Below are 18,403 nucleotides of genomic sequence, written 5' to 3'. Positions count from 1 at the left end.
ATAGCCAGCAGAGCTATTTTTGTTCTAACAAGGAAGGAGTTGGAAGAGCCACAGTTAGGTCTACGCATCCTGAGGGACTTCAGCGAGTTCTAAAAATAAATATTAAAGGCTTCTTACACAGTGCTTCACAGGACTTGGGTTCCAAATGCATATGGTAGTAGCAGGACCTGTGCCTTATTTGAGCAAGCAGCCTACTAATTAGCCCCAGGACCTAGGAATTTTTTTAAGCTCAAGTATCACAATAAATCTCTTCGATTTTCAGGAGACTATAGTTGATGCATCATGGTTATACATCGCCAAGAAAGTTTGTTTTCAGTCCACTTCTAGAACAGCAAATACTGTTTGCACCCTGGAGCACATTAACTGTCCAAGCAAATATTTTTACAACAATTCATTAACATTTGACTGAAGCACAGTACTAGGATTTAAAGGTGGGTACTCAGCTGCTCTGGGCAATTCTCACTGTTGTTACAGAAAGGATCCCTCCCACTCCAAGTCACAAAGATTCTCATGCGATACAAATTAATTGTAGTCCTCTAAATTTATTCTAGCAAGACAAACTCAAAAAAAAATCCAAGATTTTATTTACCTCTTTCCAAATAACGTTCTGCCACATCCCATTTCTTAGAACTGGAAAGAAAATTTGAAATTAGATCAAAATAAATATCTAAAATTCAGATGAATTTCTGAACATGCATAAATAAGCAGTAGGGGATGTTAACTGAAGTGGGAACACACACATCAGAAGTGTATTTTTCAGAAGCTGGGACCACACATTGTCCAGAGCTGCAAACATCCAAGAAAGAGGAGGCATTTACTCTTAATATCTATAAGCAGCCATTATTGTCTGCTAGACTAGATGGTGGCCTGACTTCTTCCTGGCCTCATTTCAAACTAAGGCACAGAAGGTAAGCACCACTACTCAGCTGAAAACTGAACTTCCTTAAAACAAAGGGTATTATTGCCCACTGCCAATCAACACCAGGAAGCATATCCATTATATGAAGTTAGAGTTTTTAATTCTCACTTTGTCCCCACGTTTTACTCACTTTTAGGAAATATCTGAAGAAACCTCCATTGACTGACCTGTCCAATCTCACTCTCATCTCAAGCTTCAGCCCTATATAGGGAGTTGAATGTCAAGCAGGCTCTAAATCCTACTGAAAAGGAGAGATTAGCTTTGGTGGAAGTCCTAAATGCTGAAGCTAAAGTCAAAACAAAAAAGGATGCAAGGTCCTGATATAGACCCTAAGCTTCTGCAGTGCCCAAGTCCCACAGTGCTGTCCTGACATGTTCATTGGTCACTGGAACACATTTTTTCAGTTGAATAGTTCCTCTGGATGCTCCTAAGTGGTTCTGCACATCCTTAACACTACCCTAGCCTCAACAGCAAAGTTGAACATTTTGCTCCATCATCCTTCAGCAACCAAGTCCAAGACATTCAGTCCAGGTGTGAGCACAGCAAGTATACCTAAACAAGGTCATGCACTTCACTAAAGGCAGCTGTGGCCAGTTTTAAAGAGGCTCAAAAGGTCTATAACAGTTCAAAGCTGAAGAGCCCAGCCCCTCACCTCCTGGCTATGAACAGTATGAACAATTCTCTCTTCAGTGCTATGCAAACCATATAAGTAGCTCGACTGAAGAACATGCCAAATTCCCAGAAGACAGAATTTGCCTGGATGCAGCCTCACCTGCCCTACTCAGGTTAGGCCACTCCACAAATGAATGCAAAATTCATCAGGCCACAGTACAAAAGCCCATCTCTTAATCCTAGCTGTCAGGCAACACACTTGGGAGCACAGAACCCTGAGTTCTGTACTTCTAATACTGCAGTTTACTTCATTATGATCCATCTGCTATTTAATGTGAAATGTGTGGGCAGCAGGAGAAGCACTGGTAGTGATGTGTCCAAACCTTTGAGCTTGCACCTGAACAAGTAAACAGTAGTTCAGAATCAGAATACAGGTTTATTGCTCCGCTTCCTTCCTTCTTCCAAGCTGTGTTTGATCTGAGCTTTGCTCAGTTCAGAATTCAGGAGAAAACCTGAGCCCAGGATCTCAAGCAAGAGATATGTACTCACAGCCTTGATTCAAGAACCTAAACCCTCAAAAGACAGACCGCAATGCTTAGCATCTCCTATTCCTAGTTTTAAGTAGTTCCCACCAACAGATGGCTCACATTGTTGTATGTCTGCATGGAACAATGAAGTCACTTAGTAACTTCAACTGTCATGAACCTGGCCTTTGTGTACAATAATTTGCCTTCTTATTACAGGAAAACAGCTTAGCTTTCATGCTTACTAAAATCAATTTAGCCATTAAGTAGTCAAGCAAATTACTGAAGCATCTGCTTTTGGTGGATGGGGTTGGAGGGAAACACTGATAACCTCAAAGGCTAAGGACAAAGCTTACTTTAGACATAATAGTTCAGGGATTTTGGGGTTGCAATTTTCCACCTTCTACTCTGCTCTACCCGCCATTGTAGCAGTACTCCAAAGGACAGAAAAATACTTTATAGAAAGCATTTATAGGAGTGCGAAATTGGTAAGTTTTTCATTTACAAGATTCTTTGGTCACCATGACAAAGAACAAGTGTCTTAAAGAATTCTCCTACTCAAAAACACAGTTTCAATATAAATCTGTTCCATTTAGGTCTAAGAAAAATCACTGTGAAGGAATCAAGGAGTATGAAGGACAGATTCAGTCTGAAATTAAGATACCTGATTATAAGTGCCTACATGGGGGCCGACATCTAAACTCCCATTCTAGTCAGTGGAGATCTAGAACTTAATGTAGTCACCCACACCTAGGTGTCTGCGATCATTTGAAGGGACCTGGGATATCTCGCATGGCTTCCAGCTGCTGCTCCTAAAGGACACGCATCTACCATTGGTCCTGTGGAAGAATCTGCCAGTCCTGTAATGGCATCTGCTTTTCTAGGGCCTGCCATACAGTATAAATGTTTATGGTTTATCCCATAATACTACAAAACAGGAGTGCATCAGTAGATCAAAACATTCAGTGCTGAGCTCTCTACACCTATGCAATAGGTGTCTTCACAGGTTCAGTGTCTTCACTTAGGATTAGATTTAGTCTGGACCCTAGTCTCGATGTCATCTCCACACATGCCACTTGAAACTGTCCAAGATCATGCAACATTGGCTCAGAGCCTAATACACTCTGACCCCTAAAGGTGATGCACAGTGTACACTGATAACAGAACAATTTGTTTAGTTTCTTCCAAAGGCAGTTTAATTCATACATATCAAACCCATTCTGTGAACTAAACCAAAGTTTAGTGGAGAATTTGCTTTAAAACTGCACTACTGACAGCTCAAAATTAAACAAAGATAAATGCGAAGCCTACTGAAGCACGCGCTTGGTCATTGCAGGCAGCAGAGTTCAGAACACAGCTTGGTGACATCAGCCAGATGTCAACTTCAGAAAGCAATTCAACTCACCCTAAACTCTAAACTGATTGCTCTCTAAACTGATTGCATTGACTAAATCTCACCCAGCAGAGAAATTTAGATTACTAAAGGCACATACAGACACCTAAATTTAACGCATCTTAACCCCACCCCAAACATTAACTCGCTTTTCATTCTTAAAATGCCAGTCTCATTAATAGACCTCTAACTTTCCTCTCTTTAGAAAAATGAGCATATAGAGTTTTAGGTATCATTTTGAAAACTGTGTTCAGAGTTTTTAAATGTAAAGAATGAAACCTCAGTTAAAACAAGTATCATTTTTCAAGTACTGATTTCTGTTTAACTCCATAAGATTATCTTGTTTTCTTTAAGGTTGTCTCTCCATGCTTACTGTGATAAGCTTCCTTTACAGTGTTTATTACCATGTTTTCCGTCTAACTACAAGTGAATCAGACAGAACTGACTTTTGAAAGAACGGTCTTTCATATGACTTACAACAAGGCCAGTTGTGCTACAGCCAGCTAATTGCTGATTTCTCGGGGCTAATTGATATGGTGCACTTGCAGCATCTCCCCAACAAACCATGGAAGAGAAATCACCTTCAAGAACAGGTAAAGCAATGCCATCTTTGATAGCCGTTAATATAGAGTCTCAACAATGAACTTACCTTTTCAGACATGAAAAAAATACCTCCCTGAAAGCAATCCTATGAACATTTTTGCTCCATAACTCAACTACAAAGCTAGTGGATTGTTTGGTTTCCTCCCTTTCAAGTATTTCTCTATTTTTTTTTGACACTTGAGCTAAATGTATTTGGGAGTAAGGGCTTCTACTCACTTTCTTATGTTTTCAGCTTGAACAGTAAATTGCAGTCAGTGATGCCCAGAAATCCCTGGAGGAGCAGCAAAGGAGCTGTCCAGCAGAGCCCACTGAAGTCCCATGCCCTCACACTAAGTCCAACTGCCAGGTAGCAATCAGCCTCAGCACAAAATTAGCTCTTCATATTTTCTGCATAGGTTTTCAGTTAAGGGACATGAAAATCAAGTGGTGTTTTCAGGTATTCAGTGTCAAGCAATTTCCAGTAAGTTGGGGGAAAACAGACATTTAGCAGAAAGCTTTTTCATTCACTGGCATTTCAAGGAAGCAAACCCACAGAATCTCCACAGTTCTTCCTGTATTGTAAGGCAATAGCATTTAAGAAGAGTGATTTAAAAAAAAAAATCCTTTGATGCAATCTTTCAAAGTTTCAAGGAATTTAAAGTATCAAGATGGAGGGGGTTTTTTGGGGGGGGGGGCAGAATGGAGGAGGAATTATTTGGTTTTCTTAGGGGGAAATTGTATAACTTTGGAGAGCCTTGAGACTACATCTACACATTTTAAAACTCTTTTTAAGGAAAATTGACAAGTGTCACTCCATTTACCTTACTAAGTGTTTCAGACTGATACAGACAAAGTCCTAACAAAACAGTAACTCATTCAAAAGACATGCACTCACCACCATCATGACAGTTTAAGCAACAGAACTGTTTAAGTGTTCTGACATTCACTAGCTGCACTTCAAATACTTGTTCAGCTTTAAGACAGCTTAGTCTTACCTATTGTTTTCTTTTTATTTACTGCACTGTCTGCCTTATGCCGTTTCTGCAAGAAAATAAAATGTATCATTACACTAAGATTCCAAAACCATTAACCCAATAGCTAGAAACATGACAAACTGCAAGATGATAAATGAAGTCCTTTTTGCCTTTATGTTACATTTCAAAAAAGAAAACCCAAACATAAATCATCTAAATCCAGAGATTTATAAAAGGAGTGGAAAAAAAGGCAACTTAAGATGAGAGTCCCTGTGTTGGAAATCAAATTCAGACTTAGATCAACAGCAAAAAAAGAAGTCTCCAAAATTGAAACAAGGAACAGCAAATGCTGGCATACCTAGACAAAAGGTGGAATACACATTCTGCACACTATTTGTTTTAACTGTAATTCAAAATCAACTAATTCATCAGGACTTTGCACAGCAGAAAGACCTGTTTATAATAAACAGCATCTAAAAAGCTTAATATAGGTTTTCTCCAAAACAGTTTGCTCAGTTCTAAAGTGTGGGTTCCCCCCCGCCCCAGTTTCAAAGACTAGCAAAGGCCACATTTCTGTCAGGACTGTAGAGTGTAATTAAAATGACCATGTCCTCCTAACCAGGCCTTTCTAATGAAAGCACTAGTAAACAACTCCTGAAGAGATGGGAGGAAGTGTTCTGGCTTTCAATAAAGTGTTTCCACATGACTTCCATGTTCGCCATATATCCATAATGGAAGATGCCTAATTTAGCTCAGCGTGCTATAGAAATTCTAGTCGAGTCAGCAGCTTTGAAAGTCAAAAGGGCATTTTGTAATTGTTCAGCAATGACTTGATAAACAGAGATGCACAGCTTTGTGGAGCGCCATTATTTCTAGCTCTTTTTCTGTCTTTAGCACTTCTTCTCCCAATACTCCATACTCACATAGTCTTCTATAATTTCTTTGATGCCAGCAATAGTTAAAATAAATAGCAATGGCACCAAGGTGGTATATCTTCCTGTTGGAGAGACATCAGGAATTTGCTGTGAACAGAAAAAGAGAGAGATCCATTATTTACTTTTAAGTTTCCAGCAAATTTAGAATTTTTTATGAAAAGCTCTGACAAGAGAGGTAGAGCTTGAATTCCAATTTGTGCCTCATAGGCCAATACACACACCCAAATCAGAGATGTCAGAGCTCTAGGCAGATTTGAAGAAACTGCCACTGTAAAGTATGGAAATCAAATTGTGCTACAGGCCTTTTATTCTCTGTTTCTCCTCTCTCCTTAAGCAAAGCATTCAACAGATGTAAATCATTGATTCCAGGTATTTACCTGCACTATCTGAACAACCAACAGTTTCACAAGAATCTGTACATGCTATTTTTCAGTATGGTCAATAGCTTCATATTTTATGGTACTGTTTGTTATTTGTTTTTATTTATTAAGAAAAATAAACAGTTTGATTTTAGGAAATATATTAAAAAACCTTCCAATCATAGTGGTAAAGTGAATTGCCTATCTTTTAAAAGCACATACCTCATTAATATTGCTATTTAACATATGCTTCAGTACATCTGCTACTTTGCAGTTAAACTCAGATTCAAATAACTGTTATACTGCTTTACAGCTTTTCATTTTCTAATAAAGGCCAAACAATAAGACTATACCTGCAGTAAGGCAACGAAGAGGAAGAATGCATTTGCAGCTTTTCTTATCTGCTCATACAGGAATCGAGGTAGAAATGTCACCACACTGTACTTGGCTGTGCTGCAGGTTAGAAGAGGAAGGTTTTTATTTTAAGTACTCCATCTGAACATCATGCAGGGACTATGGCAGACAACTTCAAATTAGGCTTCTAAAGCCAGTGTTATAAATAGTTCAAAGACCATACAGTAAAGACAAGCATAGAATATGGAGATGACAAGTTATCTGTGTTATAAGGAAGAGCTGTACAGAAAAGAAAAGGTATCACACAGCAGACCTAAAGGCTGACAGTCCCACTCCACCTTTACTATTGGATGAAGTATCCGATGACAAATTTTGTCATATCAGCCCATACTTCAGCACTATGAACACGTAATGTTTCAGCTCAATCATTTTGAACCATTTAATCAAATGCTTATCCCTCATCATAGCCTGAAACTTAAGTGTGTTGGGGTGGGCTCAGCTGAACAGGGGAGAAATCAGAAACTCTATAGTGCCCTTTTTAAAATGTCCCTTTCCTCAGTTCAGAAGCATGTTCAGTTATGAATACTAGACCATAACAAGAATATGTATTTTTCAGAATAATCTTATCTGGCTATTCTGCAGAGTATTATACTCATATTTCATCTTAACACAAAAACATACTGCAATAACTGGTCTCAACAACCTATATGATTTCTTGTCTCTTACATCAAATCCAGCAATGGTTATTGCAATAGATCTGGATAGAACTTCAGAATAAAGTATCAAAATGACAAGAACCTTTACCCCTTCGGTTTTACAGTAGCCATGACTACATAGGAATGGCTTATACATTACCTAAACCAACCTAAAAAGAGACTAAGACTAGCTATTATGCAAGTCCTCACTCTCCAAGCCCATTATTTACATTCCAGTGATCTACATGCCTTCTTGATGCAGGTTCTGCAGCATGATGAACTTTCTCGTGCTGTCCGAGCAGCATGAGTGACCAGGTCCATCCACAGTGTGTAGCATCCCATTATATGGGAAATAGGATTATTTACTAGAATAAAACTAGAACTATTGTAACCAATGAAGGAGTTAGGACATCTCTCTTGGACCAGCCAGAGAAGGTGTTTTGAACAGCATTATTGCAGTGAAGAGAGAAGCCACTCTCCTTTTTCCCACCCCCCACTGAATTATCATAGCACCTTCTTCACTCTCAACTCCTGAGCACCAGCCTAAGTTGGAACTTTAAGAACAAAGTGCTTGCGGCTGCAGTATGACTTTCATCCCCTGAACACTGGTAAGTTCTAGTAGAGTCAGACAACCCGTGTCAAAGTTATTAAAAAAAAAAAAAAAAAAAAAAAAAAAAAAAAAAAAAGAGAGAGAGAGAGAGAGAGAGAGAAAGAGAGAGAGGAAGACAGACGTGCATTCCTAGTGACCAGAGAGAGAGAGAGAGAGAGAGAGAGAGAAAGAGAGAGAGGAAGACAGACGTGCATTCCTAGTGACCAGAGAATCCAAAAATACTCTTTTTTAAGAGAGAATGAATTGTTTCCTGAAGCACTAGTAACACAGCTCCTAGAACACAGGCAAGATGCTATCATATCCAAGTCTGGAAAGGTGCTCTTGGCACTTTTGGGATTAAGACTAGCCCCCTGTGGAAAACTTTTCCAGTTCTTTACCACCAATATGTCTTTCAGATCAATTGAAATCCATGACATTACCATTCACAAATAATGAAAATCAGATATAATCAAGTGTTCTTTATATGAACTACCTTTCCCAATTGATGGATTGCTATGCATAAAATTCTTACTACATCCTTAATCCATGAGCACTTAAGGTCAAGGCGATTCTCTATGTATAAGGTTAGAGAATGGCAATTTCCAAGACCTTTTATTTATTTGCTTTAACACCTTTCCTCTCCCTCCTGTTTTGCCCATTTCCAAGCCTAAGCCATCTAGAGAGATTCAGCTGCATCTTCCTCAGACTAAAATGGTAACAGGAGACAATATGGCACATAGTGTTATGTGAAGCTCTATTTTTGGAGTAGAACTGCAGTGGGGGAAGTTAAACAAGATGATCAAGTAAGATCCTATCTTATTAGGCTGGTCTGGTTATATTTCAGTTTCATCTGATTTCCTCTTCATATAATTAAAAACCCCTGCTAGATTTGGTGCAAGTCAGTTTTTCTTTCTTTCTAGACATTGGTAAAAGTAATAAAGACAGCATGACATTTCTAGTATTGCCGGCTATAGACATCTGATTGCTACTAGCACTCAGCAAATCTTATATTAATGTACTCAATGTGATATTTTAAAGAAAGTTTAAGTGGTCAGACTTCAACAGTAAGCCATGCTAACTAGTTTGTTTGAATGAAAACATGCATCCAGATTAAAAGCATATAATGTCTTCATTTTTACAATAAAAGTACTGTAAATTAGTTAAAAGGTTTTTTTTTTTTAGTTTTAAATCACATTTGCTTAGTCCCAAGTGTAACATAACCCCCCTATAATACACAATATAATTAAACATGCAGAAGTCTCAATGGAGATCTTGTATCTTACTACAGAAAAAATGGGGGGAAGGAGGGTTAACCATGTTAACAGTTTAGACCTACCACAGAAGTGAAGTCCCCAAGCAGCACCAACTACTCAGAAACCAAGAGTTTGCAGACTTCAAAGTTCCCTCAAATTTCACATCCCAACCACATATAATGTTTTACAGGCCACTGAGCTACAGAAGAAACAGAATACAAAAAATGTGTTTGTGTTGTACATCAAAATGGTACACCCAAGGAGTTTGCTGGGATTATATTAGAGTAAGAATTGATCTCTGACTGCAACCAAGCTGAAACAACTTACTAACAGTGTTCTGCTATTTACCAACTTCTAAACATATCTAGGGTCAAAACAAATATTCCTACTCTAATGACTGTGTTAATGCCAACACAATAAGGCTTTCTTTTGTATGAACTTTATACATACTAAGTCCCTCCAGTCATGTAGTTTGTTACCTAAGTAACATGACAGATGCTTACAAAAAAATAGGCATGGCTCTGATTAGACAGAGGCACATTCAGCTGTTGCCATGCAGACCAGGAACAGTAATCACATTCTTATAAAAAGCAGGTGTACATTATTATTTAAAAAGAAAGCTCCTTATGAAAACCTAATACTCCTGCCCAGCTTTGATTATTTGCTGAATTGGGCTCTGAAGAGCAGCTCTCCAAAGGGCAAATACAATAACCGCAAATATGAAAGCAATGTGCTTCCTCTCACCAGACAGACACATTGTAGGTGACTCTTCAGCATAATCAAAGCTCAAACACAGAGCCACTACAATCTACAGGTGAAGAGGTAGAAAATTTATGCAACTCATTTGCAGCAAAACTTTGGTCACTAAATAAAGAAGATGAACACCTGCAGAGGTTAGCCCTCTGGCCAGCTCTGGTCAGTGCCATCTCATCTTCAAAGAAATGCCTGGTACCCAACCCAAGAACATCAGGTCCGCAGTTCACAGAACCAGTTGTGGCAGGGGCAGAAGGGGAGCACATGCAGGAAACCAAAGAACTATAATTGGCATTTTCAAAAGCAACAGCTGTTAACTATACAAACCCTGCTTAACTACAGAGTTTGATATTTAAACAGATATCCAAACATCAAAAGGAGATCTGTCTCCTCTATATGTGCAGCTCAAATCAGATGAAAGTTATGTTTCAAGTTATACCACTGTTTAAACCAGGAGGAACTCCAAACCCCGTTAAATTAGTTTGGATACAGATCAGTACAGCTGAAAGCAGAATCTGGTCCCACTTTTTCTACAACAATGCACAGAGATTTTCTAAAAGAAACTACTGTGTAATTTGAGCAAATTAATATGATTCACATATCTTCACTCATTACCACGCTACTGAAGTACCAATGATTAGTCATTTTGATAATATTCATATAAGCACTACCAAAAAAAAAAAAAAAAAAAAACCCTATAAGCCAAGAAACTCAAATAGTTTTGCAGTATAGTTCCCCATTTGTTAACTTGGAATTTTGTACAACAACTCTCATACCTGCCAATTTCCGTTTCCCCTCCCTCCTTCCCAAAATACTTCAAAGTGAAGTTTTCCTCTCTCTAATGATACTTAAATGAGCAACAAAAGCTTCTAGCAACAGAGGCAAAAAGGTTGCTTCCCTAAGAATGGTATGTGTACTGGCAATGTGCAGCTGAGTATGGCTCTACATTTTCCAAGTCAGACATTTGCAGCTCCACTCCTTCACTGAGAAGTTTGTTAAATTATTTGACAGATCTTTAAGACACAAATTGAACCTTAAGATTTGTCATATTGTGAGACATAGGACCTCCTGGAGACATGTCATCTTATTTCTCCCTGGGAGGTAAGTATGACAAATTGCCCTTTCCCAGTGAGCATTCACCTACAGCTATCCACCCCACAGTTCACATACCTGCATTACTCTCCAATATGAGAGGGCTACAGAGTATTGTTTGATTTCAGTGCTTTTAACACACGTCCATATCAGGCAGCCAGTGCAAGTCTTCAAAGTCACGCAAACACCAAGTTCAGTTATGGCTTCCATTATGGTACATAACTAGAACATTTAGTTTTCAGTCTCCTGAACACTGCTCTCGTCTACAAATCAGGAAGTCCCACAGACACTGCTGAGACCAATATTCGTGTTTTTGCATCAGGCATTTGCTTCACTTGAGTTCAACTCCAGTATTTCAAAAATATTCAAGAGTAAACACGCAAACAGCTTAAGTTGCAGAATCCTTGAGCTACAATTTTTGCTTATAGAAGCAAGAGAAAGTAGCCAAAGTGATAGATCTGACACGCTGATTTCACAGCCCATATATAACTTCCTAAGCAACACTTCCACTGTATATGATGATCGTTAGTTAAAACTTACAAAATAATTTAAGGGAGGGGTGAAAAGCTGTAATAGCAAATGAGGTACTATCTACATAGTCCAGGAATCAATCTTTGAAAGGACTACACGCATTGGAGAAATAAACATGAGCTAGTATTTTGGGGCTACAATTTACAGAAACAAATCTTAAGAAAGCCAGGCACAGAAATGTGAATTATACTGGAAGGGCTGAGTAATTAGAATGAACACTGAGGAGCTGAACTCTTCTCTCACCAAGCAGGCTTTGTTTCCATTAACACATACAAAAGGTTAGATTTTCTGCTAGAGAGGAGAAAAATCAAGATTTGCTTGAACTAAGGGCTCAAACACTTTGTCTTCAGTGGAGCTGTGTGCACACTAAGGTCCTTCAAGCACATGACATTTCTTTTAAAGGCAAGACTGACATCAGCTTCAAAGGAGCATTAGCTCTAAAGTGCAGAACCAGTATTAACACAGGCTACCTCCAGACAGTTACCATTGCTGTGTGAGGCACAGCAGCAAGCATTACATATATCAAGTGACATTTAACTACATTAAAGCAAAAAACCAATAAGCAATTATAGTGCTAGGTATAGAGAATGCACATTCATACAGAACAACTCACTGAGAAACATCTCTACCTCATAGAGTATTAGTTAGGTTGTTGTAAACCTAGATGTCATGAACAAGCTCTAGCCATTGCATGCGTATAACAGTGAAACAGTAAGATCACTTAACTCTTTGCATATATGGAAGATGCTGTAATTTGATCATGAAACAGATTAAAGACAGATATAAAATCAGCCATTTCCAAATTCCCCAAGAAAATACTATGAAGGCTTATATAAGGATGAATTGTTTATATGCCTATGCAATGATTACTGGTTGACTGAGAATTATGCCCTAAACAACCACAGCATTAGTTCACCATAGCAGGCACCTACTTAAATCTGGACAAATGTAACCTCCATTCTGATCTCTAAAGAGAAGCCTAGCTCTGTCAAATAAATCCTTAAGACTAAAGTTGCAGTAAGGGTTTCAGTGTACTGTATTGTGGTCCGTACGCTACTATCAGCTAAGAAAAGGGTATGGGTTGCCTAAATACTCCAGATAGTTTGAGACACAGACACTGAGCTCAAGTCAAAATGAAGTGTAAAGGGAGCACTGAAGTGCAAGACTTCAATCCCATGCAGATGATATTGCTTAAAGCTGGAGCACCTGACCAAAGCAAGGCAAAGAACCAAGAGCCATCACATGTGTCCTGAATCTGGAAGCAACCACTGTCCAGAGTCCAAGGGACTGTTTTGTTCTGCTACTTTTTCCAGTACTCCTCTACAATTTCTCTATAGGTACAATGATAATCTGGTACATACAAGAAGTTTACATATTGTTAAAAGATAAGAGTTCATAACTTAGTTGAAAGGACATTCTTCTGCCTAGCTGCTGAAACCTCAAGCCGTGAAAGTTTCCAACAGAGCTGTTGCACTACTGCAAAAGGGATAAATCCCTTGTCCTAAATTACCAACATGGACAATGAAACTGGTTAGGAGTATTCAGATGTATTAGGATTAAGCCACTTAAACTTTGGCAGCACGCAGAAAATATTTTAAGCAGCTCCAAATTGCAGTGCCCAGTACATTGCAAACACTCCTACCAGTGGGATGGTATTCATTTTTAAGGACCTCATCACGTCCCTATCTCTCCCCTAGTGCAAGGATTCCTATATTTACAAGAGGGGCTCCCACTGGAAGTTACTAAAGGCACTACTGAATGTTCCGGAAGACTTGTTTGTCCCCTCACTTTCTAGGGCAGATTGAGTAAGAGTGTTCAAAAGTCCTTTCTCACGTCCCGTGATCTGGGGAGAAAAAGATCATTTCATACTAACTTAAAAAAAAAATCAGGACAAATCAAGTCAGCCCATAGTAACTCCCCTGAGAGTCAACTTCCACCAGTGTGTTGTGAGTCAGGATGCCTAGGCTCTGCTGTAATAAAGCCAAGTTTTTCCTAAAGAACAGCTTGTTTTAAGTGAGATGCAACACCTCATAAGCATTAGACTAAAATAGAGAAGTGGACAGCTCTCAACTGGAGAAGTAAACACTGAGACAAAAGTATTTCACAAAAGGAGAAGCTTAATTTAGTTCAGACATCTCAATAATATGCATTATTATAGAATAATAATATAAGAACATTATACTGTAATCTATACCTAATCAAAGCCTAATAAAAAAGGGAAGATAATAAATGTAATATTCATTGATTACATTTGCCTCTACTAGCACGTAGCGTTATTCAACCAAATGCACAAGTTCTACCTCAGGAGCAAGATGTTAACGCTTATAATTTAGCTTGGCTGAGCTACTTGCATTGTCTCAAGAGCCGCAACAGCAATAAGCTTATCCTGAAGTGTTTCACCTTGGTTGTCAACTTTGCATAGACCGTTAACACAAAAGTACATTTAAAAAATGCATTATGAGCTGTTGTCCACTGAAGCATGACAATCCCATTACTCCCTAGCTCAAAAGCATAACTCTTCTCCATCTAATGACTCCTCCCCACCAAATTCCTACCCTATGGTACCTTGTGCAAATTACTCCAGCATCTACAAGAGTTTGATGCTGTTGAAACAGGAGTTTTGCCATACTTAGGCAGTAAAATACTTTAAAAACTAATGTAATGTAATCAGTGTTCCCAAAGTAAGTATTCTCGTTCCAGCAGGAAGGCCTCCTATGGCAGTGCTTAGGGCAGTCTTCATACAAAAGAGGCATTTAGGATGACTGTTTATGCTCAGTTTAACAAGACCTCATGGATGCATTTAACAGAAGTGACAGCATCCAAATCCTGTACACTCTGGAGGCTTTTTCTAAAGCATGCCAACAGAAAAGCCCTTTCCATTTGTTCTCTATTCATGCAATCCCTACAGAAAGGGGAACACACTGCTGGCTATTTTTCAATCACAAATACATTGACAATGAAGCATGTTTAGGAAGCAGAACTAAAAGCTTGTAGGCATGATATTGTTTCAGCCCCCTCCAATATTGCCAGGTCACCACTAGACAAATATGCCCTCACTTCTCAGCAGCCCTGCTGGTAAGCAGAATTCAATAAAATAGAGCTGGCTGGAGCAGTTAACCTAGAAATACTACTGACCAATAAAGGAAGTTTAACAACACAGTTATCATGCAAACACTAAACACAAAGTATTGATATGAAGATGACTGAAAAATATTAAATCAAGTCTCAATAATGAGAATTAGCTAGCTACAAGTGATAGGCTATCTAGAAGTTGGAGGGTCAACTTTAGTTTTAAAGCCATTATTTAATCCAAAGTGTCCCCACCACCAGTTAAAGCAGCTACTATTCTTGCATTGGCAGGGGGGAAGAGGAGGATGAATACTTATAACTGTTTCAAAACCAAGAACCTTTACAGTCCACAGAAATGATACGGAAAACAGAAATCCAGTGCTCCAAAACTGTAGCAACTGTCAACATCAAGAATTTCTTACTTTTCTATCCCTTTGTACAGACAGTAGTCCAAAAGCAATTCATAATCAGCATTAAGTGTTTGTCACGTGGATCAAAATCCACTGACAGCAGTCAATAGTGAGGTCTGTAGCACACAGCAGCAGGCTACCTACAGCTCTAAGCAGAAGAACTGAGATACCAACAGCACCAGTGGCAGACTTCAGAAAAGACAGTTTACTGCACATCACCTATGTCAGTCCTGAAAGATGCACCTCCTCATTCAGAGGAAAATCACATACACACACAAAAAAAGTCTAAGAAAATTCAGTCTCTCCCTGTGCACATGTTTCTGTGGACAGAGATCACTAACAGTGGAAGAATAAGTAGAAATGCAGTCATAGATGACTACACATTGCTGAATACAGGCCAACATTTATTCAAATTTGTGGGAAAGCAGCTTTGTTTGTATGAAGTCAGATTGCATTTAAGCTTTGGCTCCAGTGTCTGAAAGAGACTCTTAAATACTGAGTTTATCTGAAGGGAGAAAAAGACCCATTTTAATTGTCCTGCTGTTTTGCTACTGCTGATACATGAAATCCACCACAGTGCTGAGAATAAACAATCTGAGGATGCCAGAGAGCTCAGCACGCAGCAGGTGGAGGAGCATTAAAGCTATCTTGCATCTCCCTCCCCACCTCCAGACATCCAGACATTTGGTACAGGCAGAACTCAACTATTTAACTTGTCCAGGGCTCTGGACATAGCAGCCCACTAAGAACAACAATACAGCAACTTCAAATACCTTGGCACAATCTGGAAACATGACATCAACAGGCATACAATACACCAGTGACTTTCAGGGGGCTTCAGCAGCTAAAGCATCTCCTCTGTAGCTATTCCCAAACTTTCTGCATTGGGATAGATTTTAGGTATCAGGAACACCTGCAGTGCAGGATAACTAAGTATTTGCTGGATTTACCAGAAGTATGCAGCATTACTGAATATTTTTCTTTTCAGTTAGGAATATCTATCCAGCTCTTAAAGTTAGCAGAGGATTAGGTTAATACGCAATTATTTTTTTACCACTGGTACCATACAAAAATATGGTAATACACTGCTTCTTTGAAAAACTCCAAAATGCTTTTCTACAGTCAAGTATGCAACCTGTTCACACGACAATGGAAAAGACTTCCAAAAGTAATACAAACACCACTACCAATGCCCACTGTGTCTGGACTATAGGAACAACAGTCGAACCAAACTTAAATAGAAGCAGTTTAACTCAAAGGGCGAAGGAACATTTTAGTGCAAGAGGAACGCTAATCCACAGCCTAAGTGCAGATAAATCCACCTACATATAACAGACTTGACCACTTGCATTTTCAACCACAGATGAAAGTGAACACTGCTTTGGATGTTTATGTAACATGGGTCAATACTAATTGGCTATTGATAGCAGCAACTCACTTTCAATAGCAGGTAATCACTCTAAGTGCCAGCAAGAAGCTCCCCACATATTCCACAATCTGCTGTGAATCACAAGTGCAAGTGGTTTCTACAGTACCCACCTAAAAGCTAAGAAAGCAATGCATTTTGCTTCATTTAATACACTATACAACTGGAATTAAAGAGGAATCCAGACTGTGCCCACAACTTCTTGTCACCAAGAAGAGAAGCTGAAGTCCACAGAGAAGCAACTTGTTTAACACAGGACTTGCAGCTCTTCTAGAAGGCTTGTTGCAGTTTTCAGTGTTAAATTCCTCGTGCTGGTGTTTCTGCCTTTAAAGTGAGGCATCTCACAGGCCTGCTTGAGTTTTAAGTCCCTGGTACAGTCTAAAAGAGTAAAAACCAAAAGCTTCTTGCCTATTATCTTTTCTAGTACAACTTAACTTTTGCCTGTATGGAAGGCAGTCAAGTCTCCAAGCGTAAGGTTTTCTGGATACCAGAATGAGCCTTTTGGAACCTCACCTCCCTGATACATCAAGCCACTAAATTCTGCTCTTGCAAGAAATTTTTCAGGGAGATTTTTGGATTCAAGATCCACTAAAAGCATCTGAGTAGAATTTTGCCTTTATTGATGGCTGTTTCCCACCCTCAACCCCCACACACTGAGGCTGAACTTGTAGTCCCTACTTGGCTGTAATTAGACTTGCACCAGGATGCACTATCAGGCCTAAAAATATTAGTATTACAGAAAGGATAGTAATAATAGCAACAGTAATGTATTTAGAATAAAGACAATTGCAGATAATGTCCTTAACACTATTACACTGTTATGCTTCCCAGATAAAAAGATACCAGAACTTCCAACTGTTTTCATATCAACATAAGATACATACGCAACAACTGAGGGACTTCAACCACCTAACTGGTGATATTTACAGTATGTACTAGAAGAACTTTCTAGTACAGGGTTAGACTATATTCTCAGTATAAGCCACTGAAGAGCCAGTGAAGTCAGAGTTTATTCCTATATTAATAAGGGATATTGAGGAATTATATGAACACCAAAGCCAGCCCTGTAGAACATTCTTACTTTGTGAAGCAGAGTAAGTCAGTCTTCCACATGCCACTGCATATATATGAGGAAAAATATTCATTCCAGTAGTCTAGTGACCTTGAAAGTATTGCTATTGCATTCAGACTGCTACCATCGTGCCCCTTCTATATCCCTGTGCTTTTAGAGGGCACTAGACAGGCTTATTTTCAAATTAAAAAAATTTACTTTTGAGTGCAGGCAACCACATAATAAGATGAACCTTAGTAATAAAGAGTTATGGTTTAAACAACCAGCCAAACTTAGCTTTGACTTTTAAAGGTCATGGTGACCAGGAGAGGTTCCTGAGGACTTGAAGAGAGCAAATGTCACCCCTATCTTCAAGGGGGGCAAGGAGGAGGTTCTGGGGAACTACAGGATGGTCAGACTCACCTTGATCCTTGGGAAGGTGACAGATCAACTAAGCCTGGGTACCGTTTTCAGACACATGAAGGATAGGAAGGTGATTTAGAGTGGTCGGCATGATTTTACAAAGGGGGGGAGGGGGGTGCAAATCATGCTTAACCAACCTGATAGCCTTCTACAACAAGATGACTGGCTTAGTGGATGGATTACAGGAAAGCAGATGTTTATCTCTGCTTAAGTAAGTCTTTGTCCTTTGACACTGTCTCCCACAACATCCTTATGGATGAGCTGATAAAGTAGGGGCTAGGTAAGAGGACAGTGAGGTGGACTGAATGAATATCAGCTAAACTCCCAGGCTCAGAGGGTTGTGATCAGCAGTACAGAGTCCAGCTGCGGGCCAGTCACCAGTGGTGTACCCCAGGGGTAGATACCTGTGCCAATACTGTTGGCACATAGTTATGTGCCAACATACTTCATTAATGACCT

General features: G+C 39.2%; 1 protein-coding gene across 1 annotated transcript in view; it reads right to left on the bottom strand.

Moving 5' to 3' along the window:
- ATP8A2 (ATPase phospholipid transporting 8A2) overlaps positions 1-18,403 on the bottom strand; it is a 336,147-nt gene that overhangs the window by 273,149 nt on the left and 44,595 nt on the right. The window contains exons 3-6 of the mRNA XM_064504996.1: positions 6,652-6,751; positions 5,928-6,026; positions 5,026-5,071; positions 590-630 (exon numbers count right to left, since the gene is read on the bottom strand). Of these exons, the coding sequence (XP_064361066.1) occupies positions 590-630; positions 5,026-5,071; positions 5,928-6,026; positions 6,652-6,751 (286 nt within the window). The remainder of the gene's footprint in view (positions 1-589; positions 631-5,025; positions 5,072-5,927; positions 6,027-6,651; positions 6,752-18,403) is intronic.

The sequence above is a fragment of the Dromaius novaehollandiae genome, chromosome 1, assembly GCF_036370855.1.
Source record: "Dromaius novaehollandiae isolate bDroNov1 chromosome 1, bDroNov1.hap1, whole genome shotgun sequence".
NCBI lineage: Eukaryota > Metazoa > Chordata > Aves > Casuariiformes > Dromaiidae > Dromaius > Dromaius novaehollandiae.
The sequence above is the reverse complement of the archived record's forward strand: the minus strand, read 5'-3'. Positions and strand labels throughout refer to the sequence as shown.